This window comes from Polyodon spathula, chromosome 15, assembly GCF_017654505.1.
Source record: "Polyodon spathula isolate WHYD16114869_AA chromosome 15, ASM1765450v1, whole genome shotgun sequence".
Classification (NCBI taxonomy): domain Eukaryota; kingdom Metazoa; phylum Chordata; class Actinopteri; order Acipenseriformes; family Polyodontidae; genus Polyodon; species Polyodon spathula.
Window position 1 is genome coordinate 16,199,768 of NC_054548.1, and position 19,706 is coordinate 16,219,473.

Consider the following 19,706-nt stretch of genomic DNA (forward strand, 5'->3'; position numbering starts at 1 on the left):
TCAAGATCTAATGAGAAAGGTCTGGGAAAGATCAAAGCAAATTGATTTTAGAATATTAAAGCATTCACGGGGGGGCTAGCCTAGTTAAAGTAACAAGCAGCCTTTCCATAATACATGATCAAATAAACAGATTCAATTAAAGACATAGTTTTGTTCCCTGTTGCAGAACTGAATTGTTTCTTTTTTTAATTTTTATTTTATTGTGATTTAGTGTGTACAATTATTATTTCCCACCAAAGTTCTCCAAATTTGGCCCAATCACTATTTCCCCTCAAAGCAGCAATTACCCATATGGCTCAGGAGACCGTAATGATCAGAGGGCGTCCTCGGGTTCCACAACCAAGCCAGCTTCCTGTTTTACCCAGGAATTGGAGTGTGGAATTTGGAATTATTGTACAAATATCAACTTAACACATCAATATGTAGTATTGTATCTTGCACACTTGTGGTACAATGGTTTTAAAAAAAAAAAAAAAAAAAAAAAAACACATCTATTTTGTGCAGCAGTATAGTAGATCTGTTAATCTTTGTACCAAGTGTATGGGCATTCTGACGCATCTGGTATACAATCAGCTTCTGCTCAATATTCACAGAGGATGCAACGTAGATGACAGGTCAGGTTTGATGTGTGATGGCCTTCAGTAAATCTATATTTTTCTGATGCTGCAATTCCCAAAAGTGGATATGCTCACAACAGACCTTTGGATTTATAGCTTTGTATCTGTATTGCTTTTGTCTGTGCCCAGCCTACAGTTGCTGAGGTTGCCTGGAAACTAAACCTGGATTCCCCTTACACCCTAGCAACAAATTACATTTATTTATTTATTTAACTATTTGTTTATTTATTAAGCCTGGTAAAAGTAGCAATCAAAAGAGAATATAAATAAGAAAGAAATGAGCTAGAAATTTTTTATATATTCAATACCCTTAAACCATTGGGACAATTAAGCCATCTTAAAATTATATTGTACAAAAGTTGAGTCATTAGGCCAGAATTTAGAATATATATATATAAATCAATATCAGTAATATATGATATATATATATATATATATATATATATATATATATATATATATATATATATATATATATATATATATTAGAAAACGATTGAGTGCAAACAGCTAAGCAGCTTCCAGATCTAGCAGGCTTCTATTTTGCATAGGTGCCTGCTGGAACGTTGAAGTGTTTAACTGTGAATTCAATTTTAAATCAATCCGCCCATGAATACTGGCTTTTTCCCTTAACATTCTAACCTTATAACATAAAAAGCTACTTAAACATACTTTCTGACACAAGCTGGGCTAGAGACAAGCGAAATCATGTCTGTGACAGGACACCGTAAGGATGGCTCAATTCGCCGCTACTGCACAGCAAATCAACAGGAAAGACATGATTGGTCCACAATTCTGTCATCAGCTGGATCCAAACAACACCCTCCCTCAAAATCAGCCAATGAAACTGCCAACCCTGTTTCAGTTCTTTCTGCACCAGCCAATCCACTGCCTGCCAACGTTGAAGGCAAAGGGTGGTCACACCAAATATTGATTTGATGTAGATTTTTCTTCTGTTCACTCACTTTGCATTTTGTTAATTGATAAATATAAATTATTAACATGTCTATTTTTGAAAGCATTCTTACTTTACAGCATTTTTTCACACCTGCCTAAAACTTTTGCACAGTACTGTATATATATATATATATATATATATATATATATATATATATATATATATATATATATATATATATATATATATTTTTTTTTTGGGTTGTCATGAGTTTTTAAAAAGAGCCTGGTTGAAATGTTGTTACAATGTGTTGTTTTTCTGACTCAAGCTAACCATCAGTAATTGCTGATCAGATTTCCTTGTACGTACAAATAGGATTCATGTCTATCTGTATAGCCACCATGGGTGTATATTTGACATAGCAGTCTTACATGTTTTTACACTACTTAGTCATTCAGTGTTTGAAGTTCTGGATAAAGTAGGAATAGAAAACAAAGTGAACCATTCTTTTCTGACTATGCTAATTCTATATTAAACATGTATAACACCGTTGAAGCTTCACTCAGGTTAGCTAATCTCCCTTCTCCTCGTCATGTACTATACAACGATGTATCTGTACATTAACTGAAAAACCTCATTTTGAAAAGGGACTGCCAATTTAAAACTGACAGTGACTATGGACAGCCCAAGACCCTTTCTGAAGGTTCATAGTAATTTCTTCTACTGCACGGCTCTGGTATAATTAACTTTTTAAAATCTGGTCTTTAATAAACATGAAGCATTGGACATTTTTGGAAGTGCATTGGCATAAATCAGTGTTGATTTGCACCCTGTGTGGCATTACAGTAAGAGAGCAATGTGTACTTTTCAGAACTGCTAATTTGCTGTTGCTGGTGTTTTTTCATGCCATATTTAATTATTTAGACAGTTGTACAGACAATGTTTTATATTTTATACTAAACACAGTATCCATGGATCAAGCCCATTCAATGCACATTTAACTTTGGCCAACAGATAATGAACATGCTGTGGTGATAAAACTCAAAGACACAATGAATGTTTTGGCAACAGTTGTTCTAATTATTGCAGGTTTTTATGGTATTTTTGCTTTTTGGATTCAAACTTATCACCAGTACTGGATTTATTATGCTAAAAATAAACATGATTCCAAGATTTGAAAAAAAAAAGTAAGTTTGAGCTGGTTAACTAATACAATCTTTCAGACAGTTTGCACAACTTCAATCTTCAGTTAAATGTTACATTCAAAGGGCACTCGTATTATCCACACCAGATTGCCATCTGTCTAGCTGGCTCAATTATGCTGTTTTCTGGTAGTTATAGCACAGCCAAGCCAATCTCTACAATGCATGTCAAATTCAAATCTGCCCTTACTGTTTCCTTGCCAACTAACTGACATTGCACTTTTCAATTTATCTTGTCAGTACTGCCATCTAGTGCCCGGGCTAAGTAACAACATAAATGTATTACAATGTGTAAAAAAAACTGGTGTCCCTATTTTGTTTTATAGTAAGATACAATTCTTCCATAGTTTATCCTTTTATTCAATCAATCTAATTAGAAACTAGATGATGTTGCACAGCCAGTTTGTTTATATTTTATATGGATATTTCAGGCACACAAGCTCCCAAATGGCATTTTTATATACTGTACTTACACAGCAGCTGGTATTTCCAACACTGACACTCAAGGTAACATCCTTTGTATCGCAATGTATCCAGTTCATACTCCCTTCTACAACAATGCTAGAGCACTGATTGAAAAGAGTAGTTTATTGTAGAACAGAAAACATTAGGTTACTTACCGTAACCCTGGTTTCCTGAAAGAGAAGACGACCACCAATGACATTATGTATGGGGTATGCCTGCCCATTGGGTAGGTAATTGCTGAGCCTTCTATACCAGAGCTGCCGATGGCCCCTTCCTGGAATGGCGCACTCTGTCCTGCCCACTGAGGGATTAAAACTGTCATCCTGAGGAAGCCATTTCTTTTTTTCCATCGAACCTGTGAGGGCGACCAATGCAACCTCGCAGTTGGTGGTCGTCTTCTCTTTCAGGGAACCAGAGTTACAGTAAGTAACCTACTGTTCCCTTTCAATTCAAAGACAACCACCAACAACATTATGTATGGGATTATGTATACCAGAGCTGTCGCAAAGGAGAAGGAACGACAGCATATGAGGGACGGATCAGAACCGCATAACCCAAGGGTTAGCGGTGTGAGCTTACACCCTCAAGGACCCTTGTGCCTAATAAAGACAGGGAGGGATCTACCACATTAAAGCAGTAGAACCTGGAGAAAGTATGCGCCATAGCCCAGCTAGCCGCAGTAGAAATATTGGACAGCGAGGCTTGTGCTACTGTAAACGCGAAGGTCCCTGAGACAGTTCACATTTGCCACATACACTGGTGAGCAACAACCCACTGTCAGGGTCAAACAGGAACAGACAACAGCAACAGTCATAGGTGGCTGTGTGGTCCAGTGGTTAAAGAAACAGCTCTGTAACCAGCAGGTCCGGGGTTCAAATTCCAGTTCAGCCACTGACTCACTGTGTGACCCTGAGCAAGTCACTGAACTTCCTTGTGCTACATCTTTCAGATGAGACATGGTTGTAAGTGACTCTGCAGCTGATGCATAGTTCACACACCCTAGTCTAGTATCTTGTAAAGCACTTTGTGATGATGGTCCACTATGAAAGGTGCTAGATAAAGATTATTATTATTGTTACTTGGACAACAGAACCAAACAATATCTTTGACAGAACAATGGAAGACAGAGGCAGAGGATTCCAAAAGACAACAAACAAACTTTTATATTTGTTCTAAAAGAATAATTAATGAAGAATAAATGTGAAGCAAGCCTAGTTGACACTAAATTTTATTACCAGAATTTAGTGATTTTTTTTTTTTTTTTTTTTTTTTTACATGTATCTGCAAATATAACCTGTGATTGTATTTTGATACTTTTCAAAATGAGGACATTTTCGATTTTCTGTGTACCACTCTATCTAGAATTAAACAAATAATTACAGTAAAGTCGCTAAGAAAATGTAAGGTTTCCTTCACAGGGCGAAGGCATGCAAATAACATGTGTTTAATTACATGCATTGCAGCATTGACAATTATACAATTTGAAAAATAAAGCCTGTATATTTAAATTGATTAAACTTCCACAAACTCGCAGTGTTATTTTTCAAATTTTATCATGTAATGATGTGAGTAGAGTTATCGGACATTCCAGAAAACCTATGATTTCAGCCTTACTTGTTTTCTTCCGGTTGGAAACAGTAAAATTTTTTGAGTACAAAATTTAGCAAATAAACAATTTATTAGATTGATTTATTAGAGTAAGTTATTAGATTGTGTTAGTGCCATTCAAAATAAAATGTAAAAAAAATCTTATGCATTATGTGTTTAATAAATCTGATTATGTGTAAATCACATTTTTAAATGGAAATAGCTGATCTGTTGTTTCTAATATGGCTTTTTGAACATTTAATACATAATATAGATAGAAATAAAAGCATGAGTTGTTATGATATGCAATAAATACTCTCAATTTTGAATTTTGCTGCTCACCTTGCATTTAACATGCCACCTGTAATACATCCCCTAAATTAGGAAGATTAGAAAAATTATGTGGCACTTAAAGTTTATAATGTACTGTAATTTTAACAGTACTGCATTGTGTACTCTTTTTCACATGTAGGAATGTTTGTGAGTGCTATACAATAAAGAGGTTGTTTCACTTGGGTAGTACAGCAGAGGGGTCTGTAATCCAAGAATGTAACCCTGGACTACATGAGCTTTGCACTCATAGCTATTATTAGTGGATGTTTTTTGTGCATTACGTGCATTTTAAAGAGCAAAGTAAAAGGTGTGTACAAAGGGCTTAAAACAGACTTGGAATTCGATTTTATCAACTCAACTTTCAAACTGTATTGTGTTCTGATAAAGCCTATACATAAAGATGACACAGTCAGATTTAATCTTGCAGATGTCTAATGTGTACAGACATAAAAGAAAACATGTCTGTTTTCTGAGTTTACTGTAAAGGAAACAGTTTTCTTAGAGCCGGATGTTCCTTAGTGTCAGATTGAAGCAGAAAGTCAGATGTAGTTTTACACAGAGAAAAAGTGATTAATGTGGTAAAGACTAGGGGCGTGAGCTGGTTTATGAATATGCATCTCAGTGTGCATACATTGTAGCTTAGCTGTGTGGCTAAACAAGTAGACTTCTTGCCTTAAATAATACATAAATAATAGCTTTTACTTTATTTTATGCTTTTCTTGTTGTTTGACCCAAATGAATAATATTTAATAATGACTCGAACAATAATACTTTTGAATGGTATTTTATCCAAAAATAAAAGCATGTTATTTGTATCTATACAAACTCTCTGCAATTGGTTTCATTGGCAAGAAAGGGCATAGGAATTGTCATGCATCATACTGTTGACACCCCAAGAGTGAACTCTAGGCCACGAGGGGCATACAAGCCAGTCACAACATGAAAAGAACAAACTTTTGGAGGATCCAGCCGAGGTGCCGACAGGCAAGGTTATTCATACACCTGATATTGAACACAAAAAAAATAGCATCTTATTCTTATTACATATTCTTTGTGAAAGGAAATATATTCTCAATGGGAGTAACAGTGGTCTAAACTATAGATAAATATATAATATATTATATTGTAGTGTAAAACAGAACGATTGTGGGACTCTGCGATTTTGACAATGGCTATTTTTACAAAGACTTATGGCAATGGAACGTTCTAGTCATAGAATTCTGATGTCATTATACCATCATCATACTATACTTTTCTAGATTATGAAAATGGCAGTTCCAAGCATGTCATGCCTGGAGGGGGCACCAGTGCCAGTTTGGTATGATTCATGGGTCAAAGTGCGTGAAAATCAAGAGACAAATTGAAGAAAGGTCAGGGTCAAGTTGGTTTATTTAGAAAGAACCTCTGTTGGAGTTTTTCCAGTCTGCTAAATGTTATTATATATATCTTATTATGGTTGCAAGTGCTGGGACCTATGGAATACTACAGCATTACCCACCTATTAGTCACAGCAGCTGGCATGATTCCAAACCATTTTTTTTTTGTGCCTATGCCTTCTAGCTAAAAGATATTGCATTTGCTAAATTATAGGATGAAGGGATTGTGCACTGAATGATCGTACAATGCCATATGTTTAGGTTTTGTTTTTTACTTATTATTATCTTAGCCTTTAGGGACACTGGCTGCAAATCAATATTAACAGTATCCTCGGAGCAAATATTTTTTTTTCTTTTCATGTGGGTGTACATCATCCTATACTGCAACCAAAATAGTCCAGATTTATACTGAAAGAAAGAAAAAAGACATTCATTTTGATAAGCCAGTGTGTAATATAACAGATTTCATTTCAGAAATGTGGTGCAGTGCTCCATAAATACAAATAGATTTGTAGCTATATAGATTTATTTTTTCATGTAATAAAACACATTTGGCATTTTAGTATTGGTTTACTATATTCGTAAAGATTTTTGAAAAACATTTGCCAGTGGTGACATTACATTTTAAGACATTCCCATAGAGTCCCAAACTGGAAATTGATAAGGAATCAGAATAGGACTTTGAGTTTGGCCTCACCACTTTTAGGAAGAAAGGCATTATTTTTTAAAATTTCATTTGTCAACTGTAGACTAAAGTCAATTAGACTGGACTAATTATCCCTTGAAAATGCTATTTCTACTTTTTTTATTTTGTATTTTTTTTTCATGAAAGGCTGTTAAGGATTAAAACAAACTGCTCTCAGAGATGTCATTTAAGGGGGCCTTCCACTGGCCCACACAACGAGATCTTGTGGTGCATTGTGTAACTTATTAATTAAAACTTTGACCCTTTTTTTCTTGTATGATTTGTCAACTTCACATTATGAATGTGTTACTGAACAGACTGTAGGGTTTAATAGACGACACATTGTTTTTCCTAGTTTCCTACTTTGTTGTGCGTATTCTTGCAATATCGTCCAAAATTGGTTAATTGGTTGCCAATTTGGGGGGCGATCTGTGTGAAAGAGGAGCCAGATCTTTGGTTAGCAGGCTTGTTGCGGGAACAGCAGGTGTTCCCTGCCAAACACGATGATAGCTCTGCTTGGGTGTTGGTTTTGATTTATATTATATATTTGAGTTAACAAAAGTGAGCATTCACTCTAAACTGCATTATTCTGCCTCTGTGTTTGGACATTTCATCTTTTTAAGTTATAAAAACTGTGTATTTGATCACACTGATTTAGTTCATTCCTGTAGGAGGTCTGTTTTCATGTTTCATTTTTCTTGTAGTCTTTGAATAGTACTATAAGAGGGGAATTGTCAAGAAAGTTCTTTATAAGTTATTATGAGTGCATTTCCTATAAGAATATTTCAAACGCAGAGTTGCATGTGTTGTTCTTCTTAAGTAATTTATTTAATCCGCTTTGTTAAGCAAATAATTCATACATTACATCAAACAGATTTTTGAATATTTTCTAAACTCAAAAGCCATCAGAGTCAGCCTTCTAATTGATAGGTTTACTTTAGGAGAGTGTAATTTGTGTTCTTTGTTTTCAATTTCCACCATTACAAAAGAATACTTGCCTCCTGATTATTAAAGTCAAAATGGACTACTCTTTTACATCAATCAGTTATGTACTTGTAGTTTTTAATATTAAAAAGTAATGGCAGAAGGGATTTAATTTAATCAGCATGTCTTATTGAATAATGATATTACTATGCTATTCTAGTGCTTTTAATTGGACTGCAGTAGTTGCTGTTTCTTGGTGTGAGAATTCATCAGTTATACACTGGAAATGCTTGTTTATGATGGTATAAAAAGGCTAGAAAATATAAAATTGGAATGGTTGTATTAATAATTAAAATCCTCATTCTCTTCTTGTTTTTTATTTTCTTTTCTCTTTTGCTGCCCAACAAACTTCTACATCTTTTCTGTCTTATTTTGTGAGCAATATTAGAAAGAATCTTTATGGTTTTTAACTCTTATCGTATTTGCGTATTTTATAATATGAAGTTTAGGTTTAGAAACCATTCTAGAAGCCTTCCCCAATCAAGATGGCCCCTGTCAAAGACAGTGATCTGTTAGAGGAGCAGGGGCCGTCACTTCCTGCCTCATATGGGTCACAGGAAGTTGAAGCCAGAAGGCAGTACTCTTCCTATTTGAAATACAGTATTTACATGATGCATATGACCCCCCCCCCCCGAGACAGGGGTCCCGCTGAACAAATGTTGCCAAATATGTATTTAATACAAAGGGTTGTTTGAATTTTATCAGGATAACAGGATATCAATCTTAATGCAAGAGAATATCTAAGACAAGCATAAGTAAGTTATTAAAAAAATTATTTGAAATAATTTTTCCTTATAGTCATGTGCTCACCTCTTAATGCTATATCTGCTATATCAGTGATACCTCTGCTGTCAGTATTATGGTGGCTATGTAGCTTGCAGTAAGGCAAGTGAGCAATGATAGAATCATATAATGACACAAGATCATATTAAGCTTGAAAATAATATCACAACTACTTTATATATAATTACTAGGGAATGCATACTGAAGGTTTTATCTATTATGGCAGAATATATGATGTGTATGTGTGTGTGTGTAATATATATATATATATATATATATATATATATATATATATATATATATATATATATATATATATATATATATATATATATATATATATTATTATAAATATATAATATATATAGTTTTTTAAACGTTTTAAGCTCCCTGACTGACATTACTTTATTTCCAAATTCACCTCAAATGCTGTAGCATAACTACCATCTCCTTAGTTATTGTATACAATGACCGCTGAGCTGGTAAATATACATATTTACCAGTTAATCTATAGATTTAGTGATTTTAAACATGAACCGTAATTATATCTATCTATCTATCTATCTATCTATCTATCTATCTATATATATATATATATATATATATATATATAGATAGATATATATATATATATATAGATATGTTGTCAATTCCAAAAGGGCTTTTTGTGCCCGTCCAATGCAGTCTTCAGGGATTCCGTACATATACATTTGTCTCCTTTTTTACAATGTGGCCAGGGCTGATTGACAATGAATTATTCAATCTCCACCTGGCCACATTAGTCACTTACACAATCAAACAACTAAACAATCAACCAACCACACCCACATTTATACAATGCCATCACCACCACTATAACACACATATATATATATATATATATATATATATATATATATATATATATATATATATATATATATATATATATATATATATATATATATATATATATATATATATATATATATATATGTGTGTGTGTGTGTGTGTGTGTGTGTGTGTGTGTGTAAATGATACATGAATCACATTCTCCATAGAAAATAACTCTAATTAAGGTGAACATTGTCTATTCATTTGAAAAGGATGGCATCTAATGTTGGAGGTAATTTTCATAGTTGAAATAATACAGCCTAAAGCCAGAAATGAAATGCAGCAGTGTTCAGCACAACAATTAAAACAGCTAATGCAAATGTGTTTCATCCTCATTACAGGCTGAAATACTGCCTTTAAAAGTGTCTTTTAAAAAATAAAAACTATTATTAATGTCAATCTATATATATAATACATGAAAAAGCAACAATAGGTATTGTAAAATAAAAGTACATTGACAGAAATATCATTTGTTAAACACACATCAATGAGTGACCTACAGCATTAAAAAAAAAAAAAAGAAATCATATTTTTTACTTGATATTTTAACAAAAAACATTGTAACATACATTATAAAATACCAAAGTTAGTTGTATTTCCCCCTTGTGTATTGTGTAATATTGTGTCTCACAGTTGTAATTTAAAAACATAGAAACCTCTTTGAAAGTTTTTGCATTTGTATTTATGATTGTCGTTATTCTCCAGAACAGAGTTCTTTGCTAAGTGGTACTGTTAAATTGTAATGTTCAATTTCTCTTTTAAAAAAAAAAAGAAAAGAAAAAAAAGTTTGAATTAATAAGACTGCATTTTCAACACCTTTTACTCCAAAATGTAAATGATTTAATGCAGACCAGGTATAATCTTGGCGATCATCTAAGAAGTAGACAGTTTACTCATAGACAGTTTTTCCAACTGCACTGGTGCAGATTCACCAAATCTTTTTAAAGGTTTTGTGGAACCAGAATTGTAAACTTGGTTGCTTTTCTGCAAGGAGAATCCGCCTCTAACCAACATGTCATCAGCAAGAGCATAAAGGCTCTGTGTCTTATTCTACTGTGTTGCTTCTTTTGTTTCAGCCTCTCTGGGAAGCGGAAATGGGAATTGACCACTTAGACCCTGGAGGAAGGGCTACCCTCAGCCATTCCCTGTGGTTTCCCCCTAAAAAATAAAAAACATGCGAATAGGAAGGCTTTTCCTTACCTGAGTGCTGAGCGGTTTGTATTTAGTGGAGTGGTTCATATTTAGTTCTGTGGGGTGTGTGTTCGGCTGGAGAGGCTGTGCTCTTTCCCCCAGCAGGTAAGGTAAATATAGTGTGTAAAAGATGTGCTGATGAAGTACAGCAGTTATCAGCAAAAGCCATTATAATAAATCTGCCATAAAGATTGGAATTGTATTAAAATTGAAAATGTGTAAAAGGTGGATTACAACCTAAAATTAATAAACCGTTACCTCAGAACTCGATACTGACTGCAAATTCTTTGACTGTCGTTGTGCTTCATGTATCACAAAAAACCTTCTAATATTGTACTTTTCACAGAAAACATGGGCAGAGTGAAACGAAAACAAACCGTCACGTGATGTGTTTACGATTGGGGGGGGGAGGGTAGTCAGTAAACACACAAGTTTATAAAAACTGCAATTTTCCATTTTTAAAGAGCAATGTGAATAATAAAGTTATTGTCACAAAAAGTATAACATATTTTACTAACTTAATTGAGCGATCTGAGATGCTTAGTTTAAGTGTAATAATTATCGAGTATTTTTTTTAGGAATGTTTTTATCAGATACAACTGCAATATTTTCCAATCTAAAAAGTAATAATATTATTAATAAAGAAACAGAGTACAATTAAAGTATCTTGCCTTCTAAATCTTTTTCATCTATTGGTTGGGTGGGGTACCTATTTCTGGCATAGTAGATGTGTTGAGCATGCCCAGTATGCAAAGGTAGCAAACAAACATGCACAGAGCACGCGAAGTTCCCAAAGGAAGCAAAAAGTGGCAGAACACCAGTGTGCCAACTGCAATACCTTTGTCTTTCTCATAATGACTCACACCCATTACACCCACACTCCTAATTCTGCCTTTACTATTTTGCCAGATGTACTGCAGCAGAAATGAATGGTAACAATACAATTAATTACTCTCTCTATGTTAACTCTATGGTCTGTTTTTTAACTGTCTGGCAAAGGGCCTGTCGTTATTGATACAAATTATGTTCTGGTTCCACAATACCTTTAAGATTTAGTTCCCATCTCAGGGTATCTGTACAAGAGAAAGTTTTTTAGCTCGGTTGGGATCTGCAGTCTGGATATTTCCTGGAATCTGCTTCGCCCCAAATATTTCCTAACAGATAGACGACACAACTGCATCAAGGAGGGAGGTCCTAAAGAAAGATGCCAAAGAAGCATTTAAAGTTGTTCAACAAAATGAAAATGCGTTCAGTGTAGTTGGAGATATAATAATAAGAGGTGAATAGTTTATGTCTATTTGCTTCTGCATATGATTTATTATTATTATTATTATTATTATTATTATTATTATTATTATTATTATTATTATTATTATTATTATTACCCCATGCTGGTTCATGGGAAATTATATTAAGATACTAAACTATACTAGCTGATACTAGAATTAACTGAATAAACTGAAAATTATACAATATCTTACTTTAGCAATATCATACCGTGTATATGAAATAAGTAGATAAGTATGCTCGTGTACATTATTTCCGATTCTTAGAATTTAATAATACAAGCATGTATTATTTTTTTTTTTTTTTTAAATACATAGTACAAAGGAGTTAACTTTGAAATGATGAAAAGGACTGTAGGCTGTCATTGTGATTTGAATGACAGCAATCGGCTCAATATACCTCCTCTTTGCATGAGAATTCTCCTTGCTTCACTGCTTGGGGCCGCCAGATCCAGGGGTTCTTTGCCCTCAGTGTTCTTGGCTTTCACATCGGCTCCGTGGTCCAGCAGGAGCTGAACTAAGTCAGGTTTTGAGGCTCTTACGGCTGCGTGAAGTGGAGTGTCCCCTTCAGTGTTCAGATTGGCACCTTAAGATAAAGAATTTAAATGTCAACAGAGAGATTATTTTGACAGAAACTGTAACTGGGTTTTACGGATTAAATTTGCTTTGAGTTTCTGTTGTGTACTTTTTCATATCCTTTTTAAAACATACAGAACCACCTTGGAATCTGACAGTCTGCTCAGACTGGCACAGTCAGTACATATCCAAGGGAAATCAAATGCTGTGTGTAAGCTTGTGTTGGTGACTCAGTAAGACACACATTTCCTCCCTGGGCTAGACCTCAACCAAAGCACCAGCACTGTGTTTTTTGGATGGGACACTAAACCATGATCTCATGGCACTCTTTCAAAGAAGAGATCATTATAGATATCCAGGTAGAAAACTCTGAATTCCCTCTGAAGAACTGAACCCCCCCCCCCCCCCCCCCCCCATCCTTAAGACACCACTGTTTCATTGTGTTTAAAGGATTTGGTTTGTAGATGTAAACTCTCATTAATGGCAATCCTGTGGAAGCTGTTTTAAATAAATATTTAGCACATTATATCTTTGCCATTCATTGACAATTTCTGTGTACTTTATAGTTAAAGATGAATTACTTGTATACTGCATAATACCATATTACCTAATTCCAGAAGTTTCTTGACAGATTCCAAATTCTGTTTAGTACATGCAACGTAGAGAGGTGTGCCCAAATGTTTAATGTTGTGGTCAATGTCTGCCCCATGATGCAGTAAGGCTTCCAAACACTCTGTGTGGCCTAAAAAACAGTACAATAACTCTCAATACCGATACAGAACACCTTAACTGTTATATCTCTTCATATCTCAGGGTATTAAATGTTCTACAACAACAATATGTGAAGTACATGTACAAAGGAATACTTAAAAAGTCATTTCACTATCAACCACTCAAACTGTTTCAAGTGTTGTATTGCAGAGCACACAGCAAAAAGAGAGTTATCTCAAAGAGTTCAGTGGTTTAGTAGAGAAATTTATTTTAGAAACACTTCTCCAGTTGACAGAAGTGGGCTATCTAAAAGTAATGCCAATCTTTTAAAAAATCCCTGTGCGTTCTATGAGAGTTTAACGGTTTTATATAGTCGTCACTGCTATAAAGTTAGCTCTTGTAAAAGTTTATTGTGGTATAGCATGGAAAAAGCATAGTGAAATAATGATAAAGCCCAGTTAAGCATTGCAAACCTCAGGTAAGTAAAGCATGGAGAAAAACATGATTTGCCAAAGTAAAGTGTGCTAAATAGATAGTGTTAGCATAGAGCATGTATAGTAAACTGGAACATAATTGTGGTCAACTTTTAAGGGGGCTTATTTGACTTTTTACTTTAACAAATAAAACTCCCTAAAGATTAGCCCAATACCATTGCACAATTTATCACGTTGTCAATGACCTTTGACATGTGTAACCTGTCACTGTACTGTCTGTGGAGCAACTAGGAAGAAAAAAAAACTAAACTAAAAACTAACCTCTGCTTGCTGCTTCATGGATAGGTGAAGAGAGATGGCATTCAGCTTGAGGTTTGGCTCCATGTTGTAGGAGCAGATTCACACAAGCAACATTTCCACTGACACAGGCATTGAACAGAGGGGTATTCCAGTCAATTGTAACTGAGTTCACCTATGTATAAAAAAAATAATAAATTATATATATATATATATATATATATATATATATATATATATATATATATATATATATATATATATATATATATATATATATATATATATATAGACACACACACACAGTATTTAAGGAGGGTGGAAATAAACATGTTAACTAAAAAGGTGTTTGTGGAGGTTTTTAGAGGAATGGTTCATGTCAATTGCAAATTTGCCTGTTTCATTCCCCCATCACATTTTCAAGTAAATTCAACAAGGTGTTCAGAAGTTTAACCCTCCTAAGCTTTCATAAAAAAGAAACAACCAAATACCCCCAAAACAAGGAAACTTATCAAAACAGTTGGTGCTCTGCACAGGCTGCTTCTTCTCTTAATTATATTATATTATATTGTGTCTAGAAACACTTATTTTTAAGTTTATTAAATGGCATTGGCTATTGTTACTATACAACCATTTTGGCTGGTCGAGCTTATATCACACATGTCTATGGCTAGCAGCTACAACTGAAGAGCACACAGTATTTGGATAACTGAAATAACAAACCCTTGTGTTACAGATAAAAAGGCCCCACCCAACCCCACTATGAGTAGGACACAATGCAAGCGTAAGGCTAAGAAAGGGTCCCATTGTCTGCAACACAAGTCTGTAGATATTTTCAACCTTCTGTTTAGAAATGTATGCGGTTTAAAATGTGTCTTTGAAATGGTTCATAAAACAATAGAAGCTCTGTTGCCAGAAAATATAAAAGAGTTATTCACATGTGTGGCAGTCCATCTGTACTGCTGTAGGGTTGGAGAGTAAATGAATAGATCAGAGGTAGTTTATTTTTGGTTGCCATTTCCTGTTACTCATTCATATGCAGTAACAAATACTTACTTTAGCCCCTTTTTCTATTAAAAGTTTTGCACAGGCAGCATTGCCACCTACACAGGCCTGATGGAGTGGTGAAACTTGGTCTAGTGTCAGAAGATTTACACTGGAACCCTGAAAGAGGGGGAATGAGCATCTTTATTATGCATAAAAGCAATTGCAGGGGTTAAAAATTGATACACAAGAATAACACATGCATAGAGTTTACTTGTATGGATCTAAATATATGTCAATACTGACTTACAGCACACAATGCAAACAAGCATGCCCTGCTTTAATACAGCAGTTGTGTTTTATCGTTCATTATTTAGTGTTTAGTATTTGCTAGATTTAAGATACAATTGCAAATCGATGTTATTTATATCCATTATATTTCTTAGATTGTAAATTTATATTCTTGTCAGTTTTGAGTTATTTATCACCTACAGGATGTGTGATCATATCATAATCGATTAGACAAAAGACCATCATTTGGATGCAAAAATGCATTTATTCTTTAACATTAAGCCAGCCACACAGTGACTGTTTAAAAAAGACTAGGCTTACAGTGTTGCATTTCACATACAATTACAAAATAAACAGAAAACAGAACATTAAAAACTAACCAAAACACACTGGAAAAATGTACCTATTTCAATATATTTAACAATATTTTACTTTAAAAATAAATCAAATGAATTCCAGTTTTATGAATATTATAGCTATAGCATTGATAAACGTAAGCAGATACAATGTGTTGCAAAGTAATGACCTTGAAGCACCAAACACTAGGGAATGATACTCTGCATGGTACCCGGGTGTGATCTAAGAACATTCTCACTGAACTTTGTTAATAAATCACAGACTTGTGGGTAAAAGTGCATACACACACTTCAGAATGAAAAAATGTGTGTATGCACACTAGATAAATATGAGGCTTGGACTGGGTGAAACTGACCATATTCGGTTTAGTGTTCATTTCTAGTTAATTAAAGTAAACACGAACAAACTAAAATAAAAGAAAAACTTCTTTTGCAAAACGCTGGTTAATGTTTAATAATGTAACTGGTGCTACCTGGTCAATAAGGGTTTTTAGTGCAAGAAGGCGTCCATGAAGGGCTGCATCATGAACAGGAGACCAATCAGATGCAAAATCTTAAAATATAAAACAAAAAGTGGAAAGGTGGTTTATAGGCCAAAATAGATAGAGTATCTGCACATATTATTATTATTATTATTATTATTATTATTATTATTATTATTATTATTATTATTATTATTATTATTTTAACATACAGTATCATTCCAATACTTTTACCAAGACAGATCTTTTCAGGTTGACTACCACGTCTTGTGCAGAAATAAAAGAACATGAAGTAAATGTGTTTTAAATTAAATTCAATTCTAAAACAATAATGCATGGTTGGAATAAAACTACAATGTAGTAAGGGCAGCAGCACCATAACCAAAATGTAATTAAAGCCGGTGTTGCAAATTTCTTTCAACAATATTTTTTGATTGTTTTTTTACTGGGTCAGTAATTAATGACCAACTTGGTATGGCTACGAAATATTACATTTATTGTAAACAGGCTGCTATACGGAATGCAACATCAGTTCTGTAGTATTTCTACTGATAAGCCCCCACTAGATGTGTTGTGGTGGGACAGATTAATAGTTACGCTCTCATATACCATGTTTACAACCATGATTCTGTCAGCTCCAAGAAGAATACAGAAGTGCTTTCAACTTTTGAGTTTTGAAAAGTCTAAACAGAAGAATAGATGACTTATGCTAACATTTCATACCCATACCAAGTATAGGTTAATAAAATAAAAGAGCATAAAGTAAACTGAAATTCCTGGTGGTGAAAAGAAGGGCATAGATATTTTTGTTTTTCAAATTTGTTGTATTTGTTTTAAGTTAGTTTTCAGCTGCAGGGCGCCTAAAAATCTGCCTGCTTCCTGCTGTTGTGTTTTTTCACTGCTGTAATAAATGGGGGGAAAAAATAACCTGAAACAGATGAGCCAAACAGATTACAAGCCAAGCTCTGTCCCGGGAATTTTAACCAGTTCAAAGTCTGTCCACTCTCTAGTTAAATGAAAAACTTACAAGTAAATATTTAGTGCTGTTGGAGTGTGTTCCTGTTCTTACTCACCTCATAATTTGCTGATGATAATGAAAGATTATTTCAACACAAAAAGTTCACTTTTTCTACATGGTATTGTTCTATAATAAGTTAGAACACATTTACATACATATAGAACAGATAAGCTTTTGATAGCTTGATATTCTTATCTGACACCATTATCTATCTATCTATCTATCTATCTATCTATCTATCTATCTATCTATCTATCTATCTATCTATATTAGATAGATAGATAAATAAATACATACATAACAGTATTTATCAGGAGTCTTCAGGGTCCTTGTTTGAATCCAAGTCACATCACTCGAGTAATCAAGTCTGTGTCCGAGTCCTTGAAAGAAACTCAAATCAATTTTCATTCAACTAGTGGTAGTAGTGGGGGAACAGTTTACCTAACAGAAGTTGTCTCATATCCCTCAGGAAGAAATGCATAAATAATAAAAACAAATAAGAAATAGATTTTCTATTTATTTTTTCTGGCTAGATTATTCTATTTGCATGCCTTTTTCAACTTTTTCTGTCACTATCTTTTCTTTTAGAATTGGAATTGGAATACAGACGGATTAAAGAGCCGGTGTAGTGTTAGAAAGTGGTACACCGTCAGAATGTGATATGCGTACAAAAACTTGACCCATGCAATGTCAGAAAGTGGTACATTGTCAGAATACAAACCGTGAGCTGTCAGATTTTGGTACATGTGCAATCGGCAATTGCGATCTGATAGGTGTTTTCCTTTTGTCAAAAAGAGGTACATTTACCATTAATTATACATATTTTTTTGCAAACCTGAATTGGAAACAGACAGTAAAGTTGCACCACTAAATAAATGTACAAGACCCAATGTATTGCATATGATAAATATTCTCATACTATTTTCTTAATGGTGGAAAAATATGATAAACTACATTAAAAATGAAGTAAAAGACTGGAAAGTAAGATTAATTTCCATTTAAAAATGATGTAAAAGACCGAAAACAGCATAATGTACCAGATTTTAATGGGCGCTTCCATGCTTTCTTAGCGGAAACTGTTTAGTAATGCGCAGTGCACTAAGTACCACTTTTTAACACATACCTGAAAATAACACTTCACAGGTAAGAAATTAAAGTTACTTTCACCTCTGACTATAGCGTCTACTTTGACTTCAATTCAGGTTAAAACTACCAATCTGATTTAGACATTGATGGAACTGTATATATACTGTGTTCTTAAATAGTAAATGTAGTATTCTTTTTATTGTTTTGCAAAACAGAAATGTTATGTTTCACTTTCATTTCATTTGCACTTTTATACGTCTGTAATACAATGACAGAAATTTAAAAATGTGACATTTTAAAATCAGATGAAGTACTGTACTACTGTTTTTTTCATTTTGTAGTTTCGTTGATTACATGGTATTAAGTAAAATGTCTAAATTATGTTCATGTGGTTATTTTTATATAGTTTCAATCTATATACACACACACGCACTAAAGACATAATTATAGCATTGTGCTGGCTCATGCCATACGTATATATGGTTTTGCGTAAATTGTGCACAACCATTAATCTATAACGTCTTATGAACAGCTCATTTGATCTGCATGTATATACTTCTGTTGCTTTCATATGCACAAAATAAGTTGAAGTGTATAAACTGCCACTTACCGCTCATTAATGGATTGGAGAAGTAGTTACCGCCTGACAAATCATTCTGTTTCTCTCCAGCCATCCCAAATCTTGAAGTTTTGAACTTTAGAGAGAAAAGACTGCAGCTTTCATACACTTCTCCAATCACAATCCAAGTCTTGTCAGGGATAGGAATTATTGCATGCCTGAACTGGTATGCAGCATACTGTAGCTAGAAATGCAGAACTCATGCAGAAGAGCTGCCAAACAAAACATCAACCTTATCCTTGGGCCAACAACATAGACTGCACCCGCCCAGTTCTCTTTTCAGCAGCAACTCTCTGCTGGTTTGCTGATGTCATTTCCTTTTCCTTCAATGCACAGGAAGTTGGTTTTAACACTTTGCCACTATCTGTGGTTTGAAAAAGATCCTGTGTAACAGGTTTTTCAAATTTGCCCTCCGGGAAAAGTTACAACAGCTAAAGAATAATGGATGGGTTGAGCACTGTAACAAGAGGAGCCTGCTGAGCGGAGTTCAGTAATATGATACTGAACCCAATGACCTGCTGCAGGCTGGACCCAGGAAAATGGTCCACAGTGTCAAAACAAAGAGGGTACAG

At 34.1% G+C, this 19,706-nt stretch overlaps 1 protein-coding gene across 3 annotated transcripts; it reads right to left on the reverse strand.

The window, feature by feature from the left end:
* Window positions 1–9,910: 9,910 nt before the first annotated feature.
* LOC121328138 (ankyrin repeat and SOCS box protein 9-like) lies at window positions 9,911–19,396 on the reverse strand. Of its 3 annotated transcripts, none has more exons than XM_041272653.1 (7): window positions 19,126–19,396; window positions 16,403–16,482; window positions 15,355–15,462; window positions 14,323–14,473; window positions 13,464–13,598; window positions 12,681–12,866; window positions 9,911–12,188 (listed from the first exon to the last, which is right to left on the reverse strand). In XM_041272653.1, the coding sequence occupies exons 1-7, from the start codon at window positions 19,187–19,189 to the stop codon at window positions 12,040–12,042; spliced, it is 873 nt and encodes a 290-aa protein (XP_041128587.1). In that variant the 5' UTR covers window positions 19,190–19,396; the 3' UTR covers window positions 9,911–12,039. The 3 variants fall into 3 exon arrangements, with proteins under 3 accessions (XP_041128587.1, XP_041128586.1, XP_041128588.1); XM_041272652.1 differs by lacking the exon at window positions 16,403–16,482 and adding an exon at window positions 17,727–17,809; XM_041272654.1 differs by lacking the exons at window positions 13,464–13,598; window positions 16,403–16,482 and adding an exon at window positions 17,727–17,809.
* Between the last annotated feature and the right edge of the window lie 310 nt (window positions 19,397–19,706).

Excerpts from the sequence above, each read along its gene's own strand:
- LOC121328138 (XM_041272652.1), bottom strand. The coding sequence starts at position 19,189 with ATGGCTGGAGAGAAACAGAATGATTTGTCAGGCGGTAACTACTTCTCC. Across the intron at positions 17,810-19,125 it reads CTCCAATCCATTAATGAGCG|GACTCGGACACAGACTTGAT; the intron begins GTAAGTGGCAGT and ends GTTTCTTTCAAG. Across the intron at positions 12,867-13,463 it reads CAAGAAACTTCTGGAATTAG|GTGCCAATCTGAACACTGAA; the intron begins GTAATATGGTAT and ends CTTTATCTTAAG.